At 45.6% G+C, this 21,844-nt stretch overlaps 1 protein-coding gene across 2 annotated transcripts in view; it reads left to right on the plus strand.

The window, feature by feature from the left end:
- The first annotated feature begins 10,958 nt into the window (after positions 1 to 10,958).
- Positions 10,959 to 21,844, plus strand: part of EEPD1 (endonuclease/exonuclease/phosphatase family domain containing 1) — a 137,311-nt gene continuing 126,425 nt past the window's right edge. Inside the window, exon 1 of one of the 2 annotated variants that reach the window (XM_075586620.1) lies at positions 10,959 to 12,392. In XM_075586620.1, the coding sequence (XP_075442735.1) occupies positions 11,536 to 12,392 (857 nt within the window). In that variant the 5' untranslated portion in view covers positions 10,959 to 11,535. The remainder of the gene's footprint in view (positions 12,393 to 21,844) is intronic. The other variant, XM_075586619.1, reaches the window with a different exon arrangement.

The following is a 21,844-nucleotide window of genomic DNA, read 5'->3' on the forward strand; positions in this document are numbered from 1 at the left end:
ATGTCTTGTGCCTCTCAGGCTCTACCTGTACAACGTAGTTGTACTCATTCACCTTCCGGATAACCGGGTACGGTCCCGACCAGGCAGCCATTAACTTGTTCTCCCGAGTGGGTTTGAGAACAAGCACTTGCTGTCCTGGGATGAATTCTCTGCTACGGCATTCCGGTCATACCATCGCTTCTGCTTGGTCTGAGCGGCCCTGAGGTGGTCCTGGCCACCCGCATGAGCATCTCTAACTGGTCTCGGAGATCTACTACATACTGGATCACTGAAGCATCAGTAGCAGTAGCCTCCCTTTCCCACCCCTCATGGAATAGGTCCAGAGGTCCACGTACCCTGCGGCCATACAGTAGCTCGAAGGGGGAGAAGCCTGTAGATTCCTGCGGTACCTCTCGGTAGGCAAACAGCAAGTGCTGTAATTGAATCTCCCAGTCTTTCCCCTCCGCCTCTATATAGGTCCGAAGCATCTGCTTCAGGATACCGTTAAACCTCTCACATAATCCGTTTGTCTGGGGATGGTAAGGGGTAGTGCGCCGGTGCTGTACACCGCATGCATCCCAGAGACAATGTAGCAGTTCACTCATGAACTGCGACCCCTGATCAGTTACGATCTCACTAGGGAAACCTACCCTAGAAAAAATGTTCAGCAAAGCTGCTGCCACTGTCTTGGCATCTATGGTGCCAAGCGCTACCGCCTCAGGGTATCGGATGGCAAAATCCACCAACGTGAGGATGTAGCTCTTCCCTGACCTGCTAGGAATCATAAGGGGTCTACAAGGTCTATCGCTGCTTTCTAGAAGTGTTCCCTTATTATCGGTAGGGGTTTCAGGGGTGCCTTCACACGGTCGCCCGCCTAACCCACCCGCTGGCAGGCATCACAAGAGCGGCAGAAATTGCCCACATCTTGTGATGCCCCCGGCCAGTAGTAACGCTGTAATAACCGGGCTCGTGTTCTGTTGACCCCCTGATGTCCTGCTAACGGAATAGAGTGAGCTACCCGTAACAGTTGCTGTCGGTATCCCTTGGGCACTACTAGCTGTCGCTTACCGGTCACCCCCTCATCTATCCCTGGGTTCCCTTCTTCTCTATACAGGAGTCCCTTATGCCATAGGCAGTGCTCAGTGCCTTCCCCTGCCTGAGATTCGGACGCTCGAAGTCTCACGCCGGCCAGGGTAGGGTCTGTCTTCACTGCCTCCCTAAATTGGGCTCCTAATTCTGGCCACCCCCCAGTCATGTCATTGTCTGGGGAATGGGGAAGGGTGAGGGGGAACAGTAAGTCAGTCTGTGGTTGCAACTGATCCTGGCTTACCTCCCCGGGCTCCTCTGCGCCCTCCGCTAACGTTGGTCCCAAAGGCTGGGGGACTGGGGCCGCCACCGCCATTGCCGCGGTCTGGCTCCGGGTAACCGCCGCCACTGCAGCGGGCTTGGGCACCCGGTCATAGGTGCAGATCATTGGTCCCAGATCGTTGCCAAGAAGAACTTCAGCATCCAAACCGGTAAAACCCCCACCTCCCGCACACCCTGGCCCTCCACCAATCCATAAAGATTCTGGCCACTTGCAAGAAACGTGGCTCTCCGTTGGCCACAGTGATCTGCATCCCAGGGCCTGGAAGCAATTCCTCTGGGCAGACCATATCAGGTCGGACCAGGGTCACTGCAGCTCCTGAATCAAGCAAGCCGACCGCTTGCCGGTCACCGACTGTGACCGGGGTGAGATGTCTGCTCCGGCCGTCCGTCTGATGCAGGTCCGCGCTGAGGTGTCCTCCGCTCCGGGCTGTAGGCACCGATGAAACCGGGACAGGTGTTGTATGGGACATCTCGCTGGGAGTTGTTTCCATGACCGGTCCAGTCGCCTTGGTGGAAGCCACCCGCACGCAGGCTACTGGCTTCGCAGCTGGGGTGCTTTGCCCCTGATGGGCTCCACTGGAACGCAGAGGTTCCGGGCAATCTGGTCTGATGTGACCAGTGCGGTTGCAGTTGTAGCACTGGCGCTCGTGCCGGAGCTCCCCCGCCTTCTGTGGACTGCTGCCCGCAGGCGGCCTCTGAGTCCATTGGGCGGTATTAGCAGATTTCTTGGCCGGCGCCACCGCCGCCGCCGCTTTGGCTGGTGCTTTGGTGGGCATCAGAGCTCGGCTGGCCACATAGTCATCTGCTAGCCTCGCCGCCTCCTGGTAAGTCTTGGGCTTTTTGTCGTACACCCAAGACCTCACCGCCGGCGGGCACTGCTGCATGAGCTGCTCCTGAAAGATGAGGTCCAGCAGGCATTGGTAAGTCCTGGCCTCATAGCCCTCCACCCAGCGTATCCCGTACAAAGCCATGCGGGTCACATAGGTGACATAGGACTCCAGGGGCTGCCTCTCTTCCAGCTGGAATTTACCCCGGTAGGCTTCAGGGGTAAAACCATACTGAAATAACAACAGTTCTTTCAGGTGGTCATAATCATCAGCATACTCATCTGGAAGCGCCATCATCGTCTGTTTAGCCAAGCCAGACAGTAAGGGGTCCAAACGTGCAACCCTATGCTGGGGAAGCACTTTGTACCGCCGACACTGCGTTTCAAAGTTCTTTAAGAAAATGTCGATCTGGTCAGTGCCTTCCACGAACTTGGTGAGACTGTGCTGGTCCAGTTTGAGTTCATCTTTGCTGGGTTGGACAGGGGGGCAATAAGCGGGTCTGTTCACTGCCATAGTGATAAACTGCAGCCGCTCCTCCTGTGTCCCTCTGTCAACCCACGCAGTAATCAGTCCCAACATGTCAGGGGGGAACGGACTGATAGCCGCAGCAACCACTGCCCCTCCTGTTGCACTGGTCCCGGGAGGTGCACTCGTTCCCTCCCCGGGATTCTGCTGCCCCGGCACTGGGTTCCTTCCCTGATCTCCGGGCGGCTGTACAAGGGCAAGCTGAGCCGTATCCTGAGGCTCTGCAAGCCGGGCTTCATAGTCACTGATTGCCGCTTTCATGTCTGCAACCTCCTGGTTCTCATAAGGCAGTCCATATTCACTGCACTTGTCCTTCAGCTGAGTTCGAGTCCTCAGGTTGGATGAGCCTTCAGCCTCGCTCATGGTTCACGGTCGCAGCGGTGAGGTGGTGTTACAACTTGTGTTAACGGTTGCACTACTGTGTGTTCAATATCTTTAGTCCCAGGAACTCGCAATTACCTTCGAGTTCCCACTATATTACAGGGTCCCTCAGTACACTGTAATATAGATCGAGTTCAGTCCCGCCACTGCCACCAGTTTTATTATATGCCTGTGACAGTAACTTTTTGACAGGCTATAATAATACACCAAATAACTGGGTTGAACTGAACGAGGCTTAGATATAATAAAGTATATTTATTCCTTAAATAGGTGAACACAGCAATATAGTACAGTTAACAGGCAAGAAGGTAACACTTACTTGGGGATGAGGGATGAGAAGTATCAGATAACAATTCTCCAGCAATCAGATAACAATCAAGATGGTATTTGAAGACAAAGGATATAGGGTTGACCACAGTTTATATATCTTTGTAACCCTATCCCTAACAATGAGTACAGGCTATTGGATAACAATTACCTGTATCCAATCTTTAACGTGGGAACACAGTTTAACCCATGCCCCCCAGCTAGTTAGCCAATGCGCACTAGGACCCTGAGGGTCTCATTTCTGTAGCCCCACATTTACATCAGGGACGCCAGCCAGTCTACCAAATGGAATATCTGGCAGGGTCTGCTTTGTTTGTAAGTGTAAGATATGACACTCACAAACCACTCCAGCTTCGCGCTTCTCTGCCTTAAGGTAAACAGTGAGGGTGGCAAAATCTTTTGAACAGTACTTAGTCTCTAGACATTGGTCGCCCCTCTGACCATCTGCTTCCCTTGGTGTAAAGGAATCATTGCGGGTTTTTATCCCCGTCTTGGAATGCAATATTAAAGGTGAAACATAAACATATTAAAATATCCGGTTCTGTGGGTCCAAACTGCCTCGTTCTCAATGCCGGAACTGGGACACCATATGGTCCAAGTTTCAGCCCGCTGCAACCTTCAGAACCGGAGATACACAAATACTACTTAAACCGTTTCCTATTTTAATACAAGGGAATCTGCCGCCATAGACTTTCAACTGGGCATCGCCGCCGTTGAAGCCTATGGGGTTTCTCCGCCATAGCCGGTCAATGGGAACCGGCCGCCATTAAAGTCTATGGGAAAAACTCCCGAACCTTTAAGGCGGTCCATACTCCGTTGGGTTGGTCAGAGAGGGTCAAGGATGGTTCTGCAGCCATGCAGGAGCAGGATCTACAGGTACCCCAAACCCTGGCCCTCTGGACCCTCCAGAACTGGAGATACAGTATGGGCTTATGGTTTGTAGTGTTTCTGACTTAGTCGTTTTCTTGTGCTGCTTCTGCTGCCGCTATGGAACCTATGGCGCGACCCGCTCTACCAGCACAACCTGTTCTGGGGGTCCTGGATTCGGGGACCTGGTGGTGGTCGAGTGAGGGGAGGCCTAGGAACTAGGGGCAAAAAGAATTTTATTTCTGGGTGCCCTAGAACCTAAGATTCCCACGCCACTTAACGTTGAACTTGACTAATCAGTGATCAAAGCTCTTTTTCAGACATTGTGTCCACTTTGCGGTTTGGACGGCTGCCAACTCGTTCCTGGAAAGCGCCGTTGAGGAATCTCCATTGAAGTCAATGAGCCCATTGACTTACAATGGGAAACCGCCGCTCCTCCTCTCGGATGCCACCTGCTGGTCTTAAAGGGAAACAGGTCCAAAACAGCTAGATCCGCCATTGAGAACAATGGAGCTTCAATGGCGGCCTATGGGACCCTGCAAAATGGTTCCTGAAAAGGCGGGAAAATTAAACAAAGGGCTATAATAACTATACAACTATTAACCCTTGCCCTCCCAGATGGATCCCAGTGTGTGTGTGGTGCAGACACTGACATAATAATAAAACCTGGGAACAGGGGAACATACATTTTCATGATATAACAAGGTGCAAACCACATTCCTGGACCGGAGTCCAGTTAACCCCTTGTCTCCCTGTTGAGGTCAGGGGGTGGCCATATGGGGTTCAACCCCTGAAATACCAGGCCAAACCCTCTCTTCCCTCTACAGTCACCACCTCTCCAATTAAGGGGGACATGTTCAATACCCTTAATAGTAATAGCCTTTGGATTGGATGAATGAAAGAGATTAAAATGTTTTGGAACACTGTGTGTACTGTATATGTCTTATATTTCCTATATGCTCCAGTGCTCTAACTTTCAGAGCACGGGTAGTTTGTCCTATATACTGGAAGCCGCAGGTACATTCCAGTAAATAAATAACAAAATTCGAGTTGCAATTGATGAATTGTTTTATTTTAAATGCCTCATTTGTGATATTGGATTTAAAAGTATCTTTTACTCCTTTACAGCAAAAATCGCAGACTTTACAATTGCCACATGTATAGAAGCCCTTTGGAAGTTTTAACCAGTTAGTATCCTTTATGTTCTCTCTTTTACTTTTCAGGACACTTGGTGCTAGTTTTTGTTTTAAATTTCTAGCTTTGGTAAAAACAATATTAGGCCTCGCTGGTATTGCACTTCCCAAAATAGGGTAATTTTGCAAAATGTGCCAATGCTTATTTAGAGCTTGTTTGATTTTACTTGCTTTTCTGTTATATTGGGTCATAAAACAGGTCATAAAGTCTATCTTTCCTGTCAAACATGTCTATTTACGATTTAGCTTCTCTGATATTTGCATGACTATATTTCTTTTCAATAAATTTATTTAAAACAATTTTATTTTATTTTTATATTTATATATAAAATATTTAAATAAAAACAATTTTTAGAATATATTAATACAAATAATTTTAATTTAAAATTCTTATCTAATTTTAGTAAGACTAATGTGGTATTTTTAGACTTTGAGATTAATATTGAAGAAAATAAGATTTTAACCAAAACATTTTTTAAATCGGTAGATAGCAACAATTACATACTAAACAGCAGTTGCCATCACCCGAGGTGGATTTCTAATGTTGCTCAAGGCCAATTTATGAGGATAAAAAGAAATTGTAGTAAAACAGAAATATATGAGGAACAATCAGAAGTACTAAAAAATAAATTTATGGGGGAGCTTTGAACAGCGGCCATTACGTGATCCCTGGTAGCCTAGCAGAGCGGATATCGGCACCTGCTACATAGGTAAGTATTTTCAGAAGCAGGGGGTCCCCTGGGGCTGAAATTAGTGGGGTTCAGCATCGGAGACTGCCTGCTTCAATCCCGGGTAATAACAAAAGAGCTAGGATTGCCGCTTTAGGTCTTAATACACACACCAGTAATGTAATTTGGAGTCTGGTTTCACTGGCAGCTAGAGACTTGTGAACATTTCACAAAAGTTGCCGGTATTGCAAACTTTTTCTACCCAAAAAAACCCAACAAGGTATAAACCGTCCCAAATAAAAAAAAGAATTGTTTTGCAAGGTCACATGACCAATTTGATCATGTGAGCCAAGCATTCTTAAGGCAACTTTGTGGAAAGAAATGGTGAAATTCTGCATTTGTGTCATATTTTAAAAAGAAAATCTGCTTTTCTTTTTTTTTTTCAAAAAAAGAAAAAAAATTATAGCAAAAAACTTAATGAAACTGCAAATTTGTGAACACGTTGCTCAGAAAATGTGCAAACAGAAACGGGACAAGTAACCCAAGGCTGATATTATTTATTTTTATTTATTTATTTATAAAATATTTTACTAGGAAGTAATACATTGAGAGTTACCTCTCGTTTTCAAGTATGTCCTGGGCACAGAGTAAAACAAATAATACATGGTTACAAGTACAGTTACATAAATGAACAAGGTATACATTATATACAAGACATTGCGTGCACAGTTATAGAAAATATATATTATGAGCGTATGAAACAGATATCACAGCTCTAGCTATCAACCGGCTAATGCAGTGAAGTCTGGTCTGCCATACGCCCTGATGTGTGTCTGTGTGAGCTACGAAGGGGATCAGCACTTTCTCCCCATGTAATTAGCCTGGGAGGCCCCATGTGTATGGAGTTCCTCCTAAGGTCAGAGCCACTCCTCCACCCTGCAGTGCCAACAGGGGAAGACAAAAAGCACTCAGTAATCATCTGATTCTGTAGCATGCTTGATAATAAAGAGCAATTTATGAGACCGTGCTAATGCATCTGACACATAGTGGTCAATAGTGCCTTAAAAAAAGTAGTGGCACTGTGACCTACAAGCCCTCTACATTTCTCACGATCCCTCCCATCCACTTATTGCCCTGTCTGTTTATTTACTATTCCCGCTGCCAGTCCTTCTCTACCTCACCTGCCTTACAATTACATGGTTATCTTGGATTTTACATCTGTGTTAAACTCCTGGACTCTTGTGTAAATCAGTATTGCCGACCTGAGGAAGAGAGGAGGACTCTGCAAGTCTTGTCCTAAAGTATCCAGTGTTAGTACAAATAAAAAAGTATCGGCTAATACTGAAGTACTCATTTATTCTGCAGAATCACTTGGTTTGTCAGCTGTACCGGGGCAGGGACTCCGTATCCTAATGTCACTTTAAAGTCTGCAGCGCTTATTCCCATTACTGTATGTGATATTATTATGTCACGTGTATTACTGCTGTGCAGCGCTATGTACGTGGGTGGCGCTATATAAATACAAATATATATACATACTATCGTAACTGGAATAATATGGCTATTTCTAAAAATTGAACAATGTCAGACTGTAGGAAACCAAATGTAGCATAAGGGAAGATATACACATATCAGATGGTTTGCACTAATGCAGGGGTGCGCAAACGTTCTGCGCTGCCCCCCCCCCTGCCTGCCAGCCCCTGTACTCGAGCCCTCCTCTTACCTAAGATTCAGTATCAAATGACGTGCGGGGTCATGTGACATCACGTCACGTGACCTCACGACGTCATTTGACGTGCGTTGCTATGGTGAGCGTGTCGTCGAAGATAAAGTAGGAGACTGCAGAGGCCTTACGCGTTCCCCAGGAATTTAATTAAAATGCTTTGGGGAAGAGCGCGGGGTCTCTGCAACCGCCGTGCTCCCCCAGAAAAATATTGAGCCCCCCACTTTGCGCACCACTGCACTAATGCATATATGCATGCACTACACACAAAAGATGGAGGCGCACAGTTTTAGTTGCAAGAAAATTGCTGAAGCTTTTACTTCATGCTTGTAGCAGATAAGATTATGTTTCGGGGGCACAGCCCCTTCCTCACATTTCAACCCGTGCCATGCCATGTGACGTCCCATCATCATTTGATGCTGCGATGCTGCACAAGGACGGCGGCGCGAAGGAGAAGGTAGGAGACCTTTACAGAGGCCCCACGTTCTCCTCTGGAAATCAGTGGGGAAGGGAGCGAGGCTTCTGTAATGCCGCCCCCAAATGTTGACTCTCTAGGAAATCAGAAATCTGCCACTGTATATGTAAACACACTGTATACTGTGGCTGCACTCAGACAGAGTGCGAGAGAGCCCTGGTTGGATTGCAGCAGGCACCAGAGGGAGGGATGCTTCAACTTGAAGGACTTATTTGAGGCCAGAACCTACAGGCATTTTCCTAGGCCCAAGGTGGGCCAGTCTGACCCTGCCTTTTAAACGTAGCGGCAAATCCGATGGACTTTACACAGTATTTACACTGAAAACCCCCCAGAGAGGGGTCATTTTAAAAATACACTACCGACACACTTTATTGAAGTGTGGTCGGTACCGCAAGCCGGGAAATCTCCCGGCTTGCTAGTGGCCGCCCCTCGGCGTGCCGCGCGTCATAGACGCGCGGTCACGCGTCATCGGGAGCGTGCGCCCCCTGCACGCGTGTCCAGGGGCTCCCCGAGGGAGCCCTGGTGTCCCGCGATCGCGGGACAGTGGCAGGGGGTTCCGGGGGACCCGGCGGACCCGGCAGTGGTAGGGAGAGCGCCCCGATCGGAGGGCGCTCTTCCGCTGCTTCGGCGCGCGCCCGTCACACTCGGGCGCGCGCCAGGCTACTGCTGCGGCACAGAACGGGCAAATGCTCGAATAAACTGTGCCGCAGCAGTAACGTGCCAGACGCCCATCCCACCATCTTTGTAAAGGGTGTGGTTTGTAAATAAAGGTAGTGGTAATACTGGTTTATAAAATCTAAAGTTAGCGGTTCTCTGTATTCCTTAGTGTTATCACACTTTGGCCACTCACTGAGCCTTCTCTTGCACTAAAATTAAAAAGGGTTTAAGGTGCCTATAAGAGATGTGTGCAGAGGTTCATATAATGGAGACCGATTTGGATGAAATTATATCTTGGCTTTATTGAGCCTGTTCCTTTATCCAGGCAAAACATACAAAAACAACAAAATAACAAAACCCCTATCCCTTTTATCCCTTTGTAAGGGCTAACTTACTTCCCCAGACCCTATCTGCAGGACTGGAGAGATATTTCCATTACCAGCCTATGACCTCAAAGTCTCAGGAGGTACCTTAAACAGGTACTGTCTCTGACAGGTTCCTGGGTCCTCTGTGTCCAGGGAATATAGGTCTCTGGGTGTCTTGATCTCAGCACACCTTTGTGCTCAAGACTGTGTCTGTGTGCAGGCTTCTCTGCTTTCCTGTGTCAGCCCAATTGTGAACTCAGGAATCTCTCTCCTGTTTCCCACAGGAGGTTTTTCTTAAAGCTCTAATGTGGCCAGTGGAGTCTAGTTAATTTCCTGTCTGCAATTATCCAGCTCCCTGCTGGATTTAGAGGCAATTTCTCTCAAACAGTGATACGTCCCTGTTACAGTGCTAAAGCTTGTGACTCATTAACAAACACCCTTTAGCCGCAATTGAAAAGCACCTGTTTAAAGCAATGCACTGGAGTGGTTATAAAAACCTGTGGTTTTACAGACAAGGAGACCCTGGAGACCTGTGCAGCTGTATCACGGACTGGTTGACTGCAGCTGGTGCATTGCAACTAATCAGAAGCTGCAGGAAGGGATACTTAATGAACAGGAGAACGCACAGAGGAGAGGGAGAGTGGGGCACATAAGAGAACGAATTGTGCAAAAGGAGAATAAAAGGGTTAGAGAGACAGGGGAAAAAATATAGAAGAGATGAAAACAAAGCAGTAGGATAGAGTGAGACTTAAAGCATGTGAAGCTGAGGAGAGAGAGAGACAACATATTGATGGGAGAAAAGGATGGATACACTGTTGGTTATTAGGAGGGAGAGACATGACCAGGGGGCCAATTAATCCTTGGGTCATGTTGTGATTTAAGAAATCGAGTAGGGGGTGGGGGTATATTAAGGAGGGGAGAGCAAGAATATCTGCAGAATTGGAAGCTGCTTTTCCCGCCCAGCCTTCCATTGAGGTCCTATATAGTCATCATTTTGTCATAGCGGTGAAACACAGTTTGGAGACATTTACTATTAAGAAGTGGGGGGTTCAAGGATGAGTGGACCCATAAGGGGGCCCTGGTGGTATAGCGAGGGTAGATCTGACCATACTACTGGGATGTGTGGGCATCAGGTCAGCGGGACCGCCGGTGTACGGACACAGACGAGCCATGATAAGGTGGACCATGGGCTCAATGGGAGGGAGCCTTGTGGTGGAGATCCGGGAACCTCTTGTATGTGTATATGTGTAATAAAAGCTATGGTCATTGACCCTAAAGGATTAGTGTTATGGTGGTTATTGGGGGGAGAATATTGAGGCTCCTATGGGGAAGAAAACGCAACTGGGGGGGGAAGAAGAAGAAAAGAGAGAAAAAGATGAAAACTGCATGGGAAAAGGAATACCATTTAGAAAGAGACTGTGAGTAAAAATATATAAAAAATAGAGGGGATGTGTCAAAGGAAAGGAGATAAAATATTAGTAAGGGAGAAGAGGAAAGATGACAGAGGCAGAATAATGAGAGGGCAGGGGAGAGAGGGAGCTGTCGAGTTTCAGCAGAGGGGAGGGAGGTGCTATGAACCAGGAGGTGTGCCCTGTGCTTGTAATACTGTAGCCGTGAGAGTCAGTAAAGGAAACAGCTCAGGAGAAGCAACACAGGAGTAGTAAGCAGCAGGGTGCAAGCCTTGCAGGGGACGCAGCTCTGGTCATCTCCCCTTCAGACCTAGCAGCTGCTCCCACCCTATCTAGGACGTGGACTTACAATAGAAGACACAGTTCACCAGGATCCTTCTCAATCAGCTCACGTTCCTGGTAACAATATCAACTGCACGTTGTATTTCCGAGTGCTGAAACACTGTGACTACGGCTGCAAAGTATTTAGCTTTTGTGGTTGTTATTATTATTATTATTATATATTTTTTTTTTTTTGCACATGGATTTCTATATTCATTTCCTGTTACACCGTCCCCTTTTCGGCTGGTGCGTGCAATGCTGTGCGTACAAAAAGCTGCATTTGGGATCTGTTGCAGGCGTTCTGCATTAGTATAATTTTCCACTTACATAACAAATAGGACAGCAGTTAAGGATTTATTATTATTATTATTATTATTATTATTGCTATTTTTGTTGTTGCCGGATCTGTTTTTTTTTTTTTGGAGGGGGGGGGGCGGTGGAGGGTGCAGGATGGGAGGTAATCTTGGCTGCCACAGGTCCATCCCCAAGGACCCCTCGGACCTGTGTCAGAAGAACCGCAAGTTCAGCGCAGCTTGCAACTTCAGCAACATCCTGGTGAACCAGGAGAGGCTGAACATCAACACGGCCACAGAGGAGGAGCTGATGACCCTGCCCGGGGTGACCAGGCAGGTGGCCCAGAACATAGTGGAGTACAGGGAGTACATCGGGGGCTTTAAGAAAGTGGAGGACCTTGCTCTGGTCAGCGGGGTCGGGGCTGCCAAGCTGGAACAGGTGAAGTTTGAGATCTGTGTCACCAGCAAAAGTGGCTCAGCCCAGCACTCCCCCAACTCCTTGAGGAGGGACATGGACCATGTGCAGCACCTGTCTTCAGCCAGGGTCAACATCAACACGGCCACTGCTGGCCAGCTCATGAGCCTCAGAGGGTTGACCGATGAAATGGCACAGGGCATAGTCCAGTACCGCAGCCAGCACGGTCCCTTCAAGAGCATCGAGGACTTGGTCAGGGTGGTCTCCATCAGCCCATGTCTCCTGGACAAGGTCAGGCACCAGGTCTTCGTCCAGAGGTCTCGCCCACCTTCCACCCACACCAATGGGGGGTTGCACTTTATGGCAAAGCCTCATCCCAGCCCTACCTCCCTGAGCCTCCAAAGTGAGGACCTGGACTTCCCACCTGGGGGTCCCACCCAACTCATCTCTACCCGCCCGCCCGTGGAGGTCTTTGGAGGGGTGAGGGAGGGGAAACCCGTGCTCAGGGTGGCCACTTGGAACCTGCAGAACTGCAGCCTGGAGAAGGCCAGCAACCCTGGGGTGAGGGAAGTGGTGGGCATGACCCTGTTGGAGAACAGGTAAGTGCTTGAGGATGCTGGGTTATTGTGGGTCTGTTTCTAAAAGTGCAAGGGTACCATCTTTCAGGCAGCTTGATAAAAGTGCAAGGGTACCATCTTTCAGGCAGCTCGATAAAAGTACCATCTTTCAGGCAGCTTGATAAAAGTGCAAGGGTACCATCTTTCAGGCAGCTTGATAAAAGTGCAAGGGTACCATCTTTCAGGCAGCTTGATAAAAGTGCAAGGGTACCATCTTTCAGGCAGCTTGATAAAAGTGCAAGGTACCATCTTTCAGGCAGCTTGATAAAAGTGCAAGGGTACCATCTTTCAGGCAGCTTGATAAAAGTGCAAGGTACCATCTTTCAGGCAGCTTGATAAAAGTGTAAGGGTACCATCTTTCAGGCAGCTTGGTTTGCACATGTAAGTGTCCCAGGGTGACATTTGTCAGTGTCACTAGGTCCCACTTCTTTAGGTCACATATCTGAGGTCCTCTGATAAAAAGTCGTCATTGCTTGACCCCCCCATCCCCAATGCATTGTTGGCGCTTAAGGGGTTAATTAAGTCCAACAGTTTGCTATCTGCTAATCACACAGAAATATGACCTATTTTAACTCCTTTTCAGACGGAAGCCGGTGCAAACTTGTGGGTATCAATAGAAAAAGTATTAATCAATGGGGCATACTTGTAGTAGCCGATGGTAGATCAACTCCTGAATTAACAAAAAACAATGAGCTAATGAATGAAAATAGTAAATGGGAAGTGAAAGGAATTGTAATACATGTGCCTACTCTATGCTTTATGTAACGCCACAAAACCATGGCATGGCATATACAGAAACCATAATGCATGTCAACCAAGTTCCTTGATCAACTTAAATGGGATGTGGACATAGAAACTACTTAGGCCTAGATTTACTAAGGGGTGCTAAATTTGCGCACTCATTAACTCCCTTTCATTTGTTGGGAGTTAAGGAGTGCTAAACCATAGCACCCTTTAGTGAATCTGAGCCTTTGTCATTTCAAGGGTGGCCATCTCTTGATATTAATCCCTACACTGGCTGGAACTGTGGAAGATGCTTTGCAATGGAAGGACACCGCAGGGTGCTGGGAGGAGTTTCGGGGGCTCACTATATACCAGTAATTAGTGGACTTCACTCTACTGCTGTAGACTCTTTAACTGTTTTGCACCTGAGGGCATGTTGGGATTTGCACATTATCTGGGAGATATTCACAAGGAGGCATTTGAGATGCAAATTGCTTTTAGTGGATGGGTTATAATCGGACAGCTGCTTTTAGGGTTCAATATATTGTCTGATGTTAAAATTGTGCTTGGCAGGTTAGTCATTGTTTCGTCTCTGTCATTTATGTCAGTATCAGTGTTCCTTTCATGAGTAATGAAGATAATAACCATAACAAATAACAAACAATGGCAAACTTTTTCCCCCGCTCTTCTCTTCCTGGAATCTCGCATAACAGGTGATGGCTTTCAACTTCAAGGGAAACAATGTGAATGGAGAGGGTGATTTCCAAGGCTTCCATTAAACCCCATATTTTTCATTTATGAATTCTAAAATGGGTTACGCTGTAATGTTAAAAATTGAATATATATATATATACATATATACAGTGTATATATATATGTGTATATATATATATATATATATATATATATATATATATATATGTGGGTAAATAGATAGATACACAGTTATACTATGGTATATGGGTACATAGAATAGCACAATTCTACTATGGTATATGGGTACATAGAATAGCACAATTCTACTATGGTATATAGCTACAAATATATAGGGGTTCTGTGGGAACATAAAAACTCAATGTATCTGGTTCTGCACTTCGTGATGTAAGGTAACAAACATTTATTGCTGTAATTCCACACCTGGGGTAGCTGAGTTTAATCATCTGAAATCTAATTACAATGCATTGCTTTGGCATCCACTATAACGTCTGACCCACAAATAATCTATTAAAACTTGTATTATAAAAGATTCAAGGGCGTTTAGAAATGCAATCTATTATTTTTGTATCTGCCCCCCTTGTGGAGAACAGCACTTTAGTAACGGGTTGGTTATGGAGAAGTGAAGGTTTGTGACCTCTTCTATTGGGTCACTATGAGAGTCTTTTGCAGATATTTGGTATACACAAGTTTTCAAAACCTCACAAATATACTCTACCAGGTGTTCCGTCACAAATTTGGGAGGTCTCAAGAAATGCTTCTACAACTACGTTTGAGGACAGTGGTAATAATATCTTTCTGTGTTGTTAAATTAAATGACACTAGTCCATTAAAAGGTATAACAATCTGCAAAAAATCTACATTCTTACCTAATGTGGTGCAAATGAGAATGATTTAATTAAGTATAAATAGCTGTGTTAGTCCACTTGCAACTGTGTCTGTCCCTTTCATCCATGTATTGTCCTGTCTGTTTATTCCTTCTCTGCATCATCTGCCTTAGATGGCTCTCTTCTTTTTCTTTTTTTTACACCTGTGTTAAACTCCTGGAATTTTGTGTTAATCAGTATGGCTGACCTGAGCAAGAGAGGAGAGCTCTCGAATGTCTGTCCTATAATATCCAATTTTAGTCCAAATTAAAAAAGGTATCACCTAATACTGAAGTACTCACTTACTCGGAAGTATTTAAAAAAAAAAAAATAGTAGCAGGACAAATGAACAGTAAGCTAATGCAAACCAGATTGCTCTGTCATCTTCTGCGTAGGGTTTAAGAAGATGCTTCAGGATGCAGGCTACCAATCATATCAATCCCCCCCAAGGTTATGGGGTGGGTATGTGGCACTTAAACCTACACTGCCCTAAGGGTCTGCAGCCCTTTGGCTTTAAAAGGGTCATAGGTTACACTGTCAATAGAGGGCTACTTCCTGCAGACTGTCAGAAATCCTTTTCATGTGGTATCTAAAGATCAGTATTATATAAACTTTCCACACTCATTTGCCTCCAAAGCTGCAAGAAATGTATCCTTCTTTCTTGGGGTGAAACCTGAAAGCGTCTTTATTTCCTTGCTGTTCTATTCTTACTAATCCAGGTAAAGGTGCACTCACGGTACCAGGTTAAAGAACGCCACAGCTGCACAGCAACAACAGTGCCGCTGGTGGCGGAACCACCGCGATCATAAACTGGAAATAGAGGCGCTCCACTGCTCTTCCAAAAATCATAGATTTATTGCACAAGTCAAGGATCAATATTTCGGTGTCTTAACAAAGGTTCGCAAACGGATGGACACGCTGATCCTTGTGCAATAAATCTATGCTTTTTAGAAGACCAGTGGTGTGCCTCTATTTCCAGTTTATGTTTTATTCTTACTACAGGCATACCCCACTTTAACATACGCAACGCAATGGGTCCAGAGCAGATATATAAAGCGAAAATGTACTTAAAGTGAAGCGTTAACTTAAAGTGAAGCGCTAGCTTTTCCCCCACTTATTGATGCATGTACTTTACTGCAAACGTCATATATGTGCAGAACTGATGTAAATAACACATTTGTAACAGGCTCTGTAGTCTCCCCGCTTGCACACAGCTTCGGTACAGGTAGGGAGCCGGTATTGCTGTTCAGGTCGTGCTGACAGACGCATGCGTGAGCTGGCGTTTGCCTATTGGGCGATATGTCCTTACTCACGAGTGTACTTAAAGTGAGTGTCCTTAAACTGGGTTATGCCTGTACATTGTTGGAAAATATATACAGGTAGATATATTTTCTAATTCACCAGCACTGTAATCATTGCGAATGGAAATGTAAAACCTGCAGCCTACAAGTGACCTGGAACCTAACGCCTAAATCCAATTCAGTAATGGAAGCAGTTGCAGTGTAAAAACTACCTGTCATTATGTCTTTGTGAAAGGGCAGATACTGTACGGTGATTTAAAGCTGCAGTTCAAGCAATATCCTACGTGTGTTTTTTAAAATAAATCAGTTCTGTACTATGAGAAACTTGTAGCATTTTTTTTGAAAAAGAAAACCAATTTTTAAAGACATTTTTAATGTATTATAATGTTGCAAGCATTTTTATTTCTATAGCAACCATTTACAAAGTCACATCCTGTTCCGAAACAGACTCTGGAACACACCTTTTTGAGCCCTGCTCTCTTTCTAGCAGTGCACCAATTGTATCTAGTGCCTGCCTGGTCACATGATCTTCCACACAGAACCTTGCATCTTGGGCTCTCTTCTGCTGCACTGACAGGCATTTAGTAAACCCCTAAGCCGAATCTTCGCCGATCGGTCACAGGAGAACGGATTGATCGGCAACTTAGCTAATTACTTATCATTGTGTGGATTGTATTGATGCACATACTAAAGGGAAGAATAACTAAAAAAACGGCAGCTTGGACTGCTGCTTTAAGAGATGCTATTATCACCAGTGTAGGCAGTTTACACAGAAGGACATTTTCTTGAAATGGATGGGACTTGTTAAAGGGGAGGAGATCTATAGGATAATCCTGCATAATGAATACAATTTAGAGTAAATTCACAGGAAGGGGGCAGGGGGGAGGGAGCTCTGTTGAACCCTCATGGTTCAAATATGCCAAGATTTGCCCAGTGTCCTTTACAAGTGGTACATTTTCTTTATCTTAGCAAGCAGTTTATGATTGTCAGCGTTGCTGTATTGTTTGCACATCATGATGGCAACGGGCTGAAGTTAGGAAAATCAATGAATGGCACTTTTTCCTCTCCCGCTTGGAATCCGTGGAATCAGAATGCAGAACAATGGGCAGCCTTGTATGAATGCAGAGGAGGTGGATAGCATTCTGCAATGGGCAAGGCCGCATCTGAGACATGTTGATAGGCATTAGAGGTTCAAATTGGACCAAATTGAACTAAAGTAGGGCCATGGAATATATGGAACGGGCCCATGACTGCAGTGACAACATCCTACAACGTATTAAGGGTTACATCTTTGTATAAGAATGGGTTGATCAGTGAGGGTTATGAGTTGGTAGATGGGAAGATCAGTAAGGAGAAAAGATGGGATATAGTAAGCGGAATGGAGCAAGGAGGGAGTGGAGGCGAACATCAGGCCCCCCATGGACCAGCTCAGATGAGGGGAGAAGGAGCGGAGTGCCAGAGGTACCTGAAGAAAGGAGCCAAGGGCACTGGAGGAGGGTGGCAGGCCTTCAACGGGCTGACCCAATTGAGCGTGGGGTGTGCAGTGGTGAGCCGTGGCGGGCTTCAGAGGGAGCCCCATGAGATCTGAGCTGAGGAGCATGGCGGCGTTATGTGAAGCGGGCGCGCAGGATCCTGACGGCACGCCCCCAAAATCACCACGAGGTCAGGAGCAGCGGAGAAGACAGAGTTAAGCCCTGGAGGGCTTGCAGAAGAGGTGCCGATGGAAGACAGACCTGGCCTATCTGGAGATCAGCTAGAGAAAGAGGAGCTGAAGCTGGAAGCAGGAGAGAAGACTGGAGGGAAGAGGATGGTCCTATTAATGTGTGAAGAGATAGTGTAAATGAGAAGAGGTTAGAGGGGGCTGTTCAGGGAAGGGATAAAGCTTTAGTGGAGGGTTGGGTAATGTGCTGGCACATAGCACAGTGAGGGTGGAAGAGGGCTCCCGCATAGCGGAGACGGCACATAGGGAGCCATATTTGTGTAGCCCTCCGGGAATGTATTTGTTGCCTGAAGTGAAGAAAAAATATGGAAGAGCGAGTTTGCAAATATTTTATTCTTAGTGCCGGTGGATAGCGAAATAGTGGATAGGATGGATGAGAGCAGCATTTAGGGTGAAGGCAACAGATAAGAAAAGACAGTTACCAAGGATGTTTGTAAAGTGGTTGTAAGAGTTTGCAGTGTGATTGGGGAAAAGGATCCCCAGCAATATTCATAATTATTTTGCTATATGGACATGATTTGGGGTGCGTACAAAGTGTACAGAGGTTTTGCATTGTGGAAATACAACGAACAGTTCCGGCAAAAAATGTCAGAGAGAAAGAATGTTAGATGGGATGTAAAAGAAATAGATCTATGGTTAACGTTGATACCTACGCAGAGGCAGCACCCTTTCCAGGAGAAGCTGGCACTTCTAGTCAGGGAGTGTCAGCCGGAAAAAGGGTTGGTGTTTGCCGGCCCTTCAACGAGTGTCACTGTAAATGGTACAGCGAACGTATACGTAAACACGAATGTTCTCATTGAGGAGGAATGCATTTGGCATTCGCCATTTCGGCATTGCAGTGTTTTAAGAAGTAAAGGCTGGCGTTTGGGAGACAGGCATTTGGGTTTGGGTGCTGCCTGGAATTTTTGGAGAACCTGGTCTCAGAGAAATGGTAAGCCTGTGGAAGGATTTGTTAGGTCCAGGTACATAGGCAGTGCACAGGAAAGCTTGGGATGATTGGTTGGCCTTAACTCAGCAAGGTTTAGCGTTGAAGAGTCTTGTTAATCTAGTTGTGTCAGTTATGTGAGAAAGTGGATTCAGGTTGTGCGGTAGACAGGAAGTTAGCGGGGATAATTTTATTTATGAAGTAACAAAGGAGGGAGAGGGAGAAGGTTGTATGATACCTTTTATTGGACATTACCATACCATCTATTCCCACTCCATACTTTGTTACTACATGGAAGAAAGGACCAACGTGGCTACCCACCCTTCTTTTCCTTTCCTTTATGAAGGAATTTTTTATCAGAAAAATGTTGAAGGAATGGAAAAAAGGATCAGTGTGTCAGGATATGCAAAGGCCGGTGACATTTGGTTTATTGGCAATTGTGTTCATTGTGGTTGAAAGTTTGTTATTCAGATTTTGACGTGGCTTTGTTCCGGGGCTGCTTTCACCTTTGCGTTCTTTGGAGCGATGAGGCTAAGTGAATTGGTATCCACGAGCAAAAGGAAGTTAGGGGGAATTCGAATGAGGGACGTGAGGGTTTCAGAAGAAAAAGTGAGGTTTTTAATCCGTAGGTTGAAGACGGATGTTAATGGTAAAGGGACATGGGTATCCCGTTGGCAGTGTTGCAGTTGTTTTTGAAAGTTAGGCCTGTGGGTGCAGGGAAATTGTTGGTACACAGGGATGATTTGCCATTAACGATGTACAAATTTAATAGAGTTTTTTTAGATGGGTTTGTCAAATTTGGGTGTGTGCGCTAATAATTTTGGCATTCTTTTCGTATTGGGGCTGCAACGGAGCCTGCCCAGCTGGACATGACAGAGGGAGGTAAATATAGCGTTGGGAGTCAAGGCGCTATAAGGGTTATGTGCGTCCTAATCTGATTAGATAATGTTTTGTTTCATTTACGTATAAAGCAAAAATGCCAACTCCAGTGGTGTGGATTTCGGGCAGCAAGGCATGGTAGGAACCTGGGGCTAGGACTGATCAGGGTAAGATGGCGTGAGTTTGGGTGGTTTAATCTGAACCCTGATGTAATTGAGATAAGGAGGGTAACAAGAGGCACGGTTATTGTGGTAAAACATGCAGGGCAAATTATTTGGCCCAGTTAAAAACGGTGGAGTTTAATAATACCAGAAAATACGATTTATCACGGGTGTTGGTCCATTTTAGCGATGGTTGGAAATGATTCCTGGAGGAATGCTAGGCGCTGGATGGCGATTGAGCGCAGTAGGAAAAAGGTAAATGCGGCTTATTCCAAATGTTTTAGGAAAGTAGGGGGTGTTGTTGTCAGGCACAAGGAGAAGGGGATAATAGGGATTTGTTGAGTAAGGACGGAGTCCACCTGACAGATATTGGGTTGGATATTTTCAATGTGGGTCTTTAAGATGGTATTGAGAGGGCGTTGGTTCTTGGTGAGGTGCAGAGCCCAATTTAGGGTTAAAATGGGTTGGCTTGTGGCAGGATGTTGCTTGCCACCTGAAGTTGGTTGGGAGTTTTACCTGGTCTCCAGTAAGGGCACAATAAGGTTGTAGCAATGCTGATAGCCTTGCGCCAAGGCTCGCGCTAACCTTTGGATGTTACACTAATACGTGCCCATTGGCCCTAGTGGTCAGTGGCTGGCATGATATGGTTGTTTAAACTGTTTGATTATGTAAATGTTAGCTGGCCAGTTTGTATGGTGTTAATTTAAGAAATGCGGAGCCATTTTTACATCCAAACTGGTGCCAGTGTTTTATTGGGATTTGGGTGGAATGGCCAGGTGAGCATGGAACATGGAGGGATCTGGAAGTCCTGGTGGTGATAGGTTTCACAGGTTAAAACTAGGTGGTCTGTGCCTTATTTAAGCAAATTCAGGCATGTATACATATTTTTTAATGGTCAATGTTTGTAAGCATTGTAGTCTGAAGTGCAGGGGGTGGGCTTTCTACCACCCTTATCTCTGCCTTATCACTGACACCTTTTGTTAATTCGCATTTAGACATGGAAGTTACTTCTATAAATTGGATTACTTTATCTGATTACCTGGAATGGAGCAGATACAATTGACACAATTGACAATCATTCACCATTTACAGTCCATGTTAAACTGAAACAAAGAAAAACTCCAGACTATTAATGCAGCAGTAAATTAACTAAGCAATCCCCCCCTCCTAGCCTATATGAGTATAACTGATGCCCACTGAGTATATGTTTTTTTTTTCGTATATAAAATTATGATTGTCATAATCTCTAGTTTCTGAGATGACCTATTAGACTCCAATGAGGTCTAGGGGTGAGCTCCAGTTTAACATTAATATTTAAAATGCTCATATTTCCTGAACTAGCATCAGGTTTAAAGAATAAAAAGTGTTGGAAAATTAAAAAACAAACACAAAAAGACCTGCACGGGCTGCTGCTTTGAGTTATAGTTAAAAGGTTTGGTGTCTGGAAAGGGTTTCGAGAACACCAGAACTGGGCATTGGGGTAATATTATTATTATTTTTTTAATATTACCTGGAAATCATATTGTTTTATGGAGTTCTGTTCTCAAATCACACGCTGTGGGATATTTGAGAAAGTGTGTGGTCCCGCTTAGGTTTACTTAATATATAAGCAGCACATTCAGTTTCATGTCTATTTTGTGACTTTTGAAATGATGCTCCTTAAAGCAGAAATTTGCAAAGTGACCAAACGTCTCGTACATTTTGAAACCAAAGCAAATAATAATAATACTGTAGGTTTTCCCCTGTATGGCACTGACAGCGTACACAGTGCTGTACATAGATATTTTTTTTTTTTTTTTTTTGCCAGCACAAGTTCCTGCCCCTTAGAGCTTAGGCTTGAGGCACAGGGAGATAAAGTGACTTGCCCAAGGTCGCAAGGAGCTGACGCTGGGAATTGAACCCGGCTGCCCTGCTGTAAACTCAGTGCCGTTATTATCAGTCACTCACTTGACTTCACAGCCACTCCTTCAGCCTAAATAATGTGTTGCAGGATAAGGGATCATGCTTGAGAGCGGTGATGTCACCAACTCTCCAATCATGACCGCAGGCTGTCCTGCATCATTTTGCAAGTGCAAGCGGGGGGCGTGGCCGGGGGCGTGTCATTGGCTGGATCTGGGCTATTTCTGTGTGTAAGTGTGTGTGTTT

The sequence above is a fragment of the Ascaphus truei genome, chromosome 2, assembly GCF_040206685.1.
Source record: "Ascaphus truei isolate aAscTru1 chromosome 2, aAscTru1.hap1, whole genome shotgun sequence".
NCBI classification, from domain to species: Eukaryota; Metazoa; Chordata; class Amphibia; order Anura; family Ascaphidae; genus Ascaphus; species Ascaphus truei.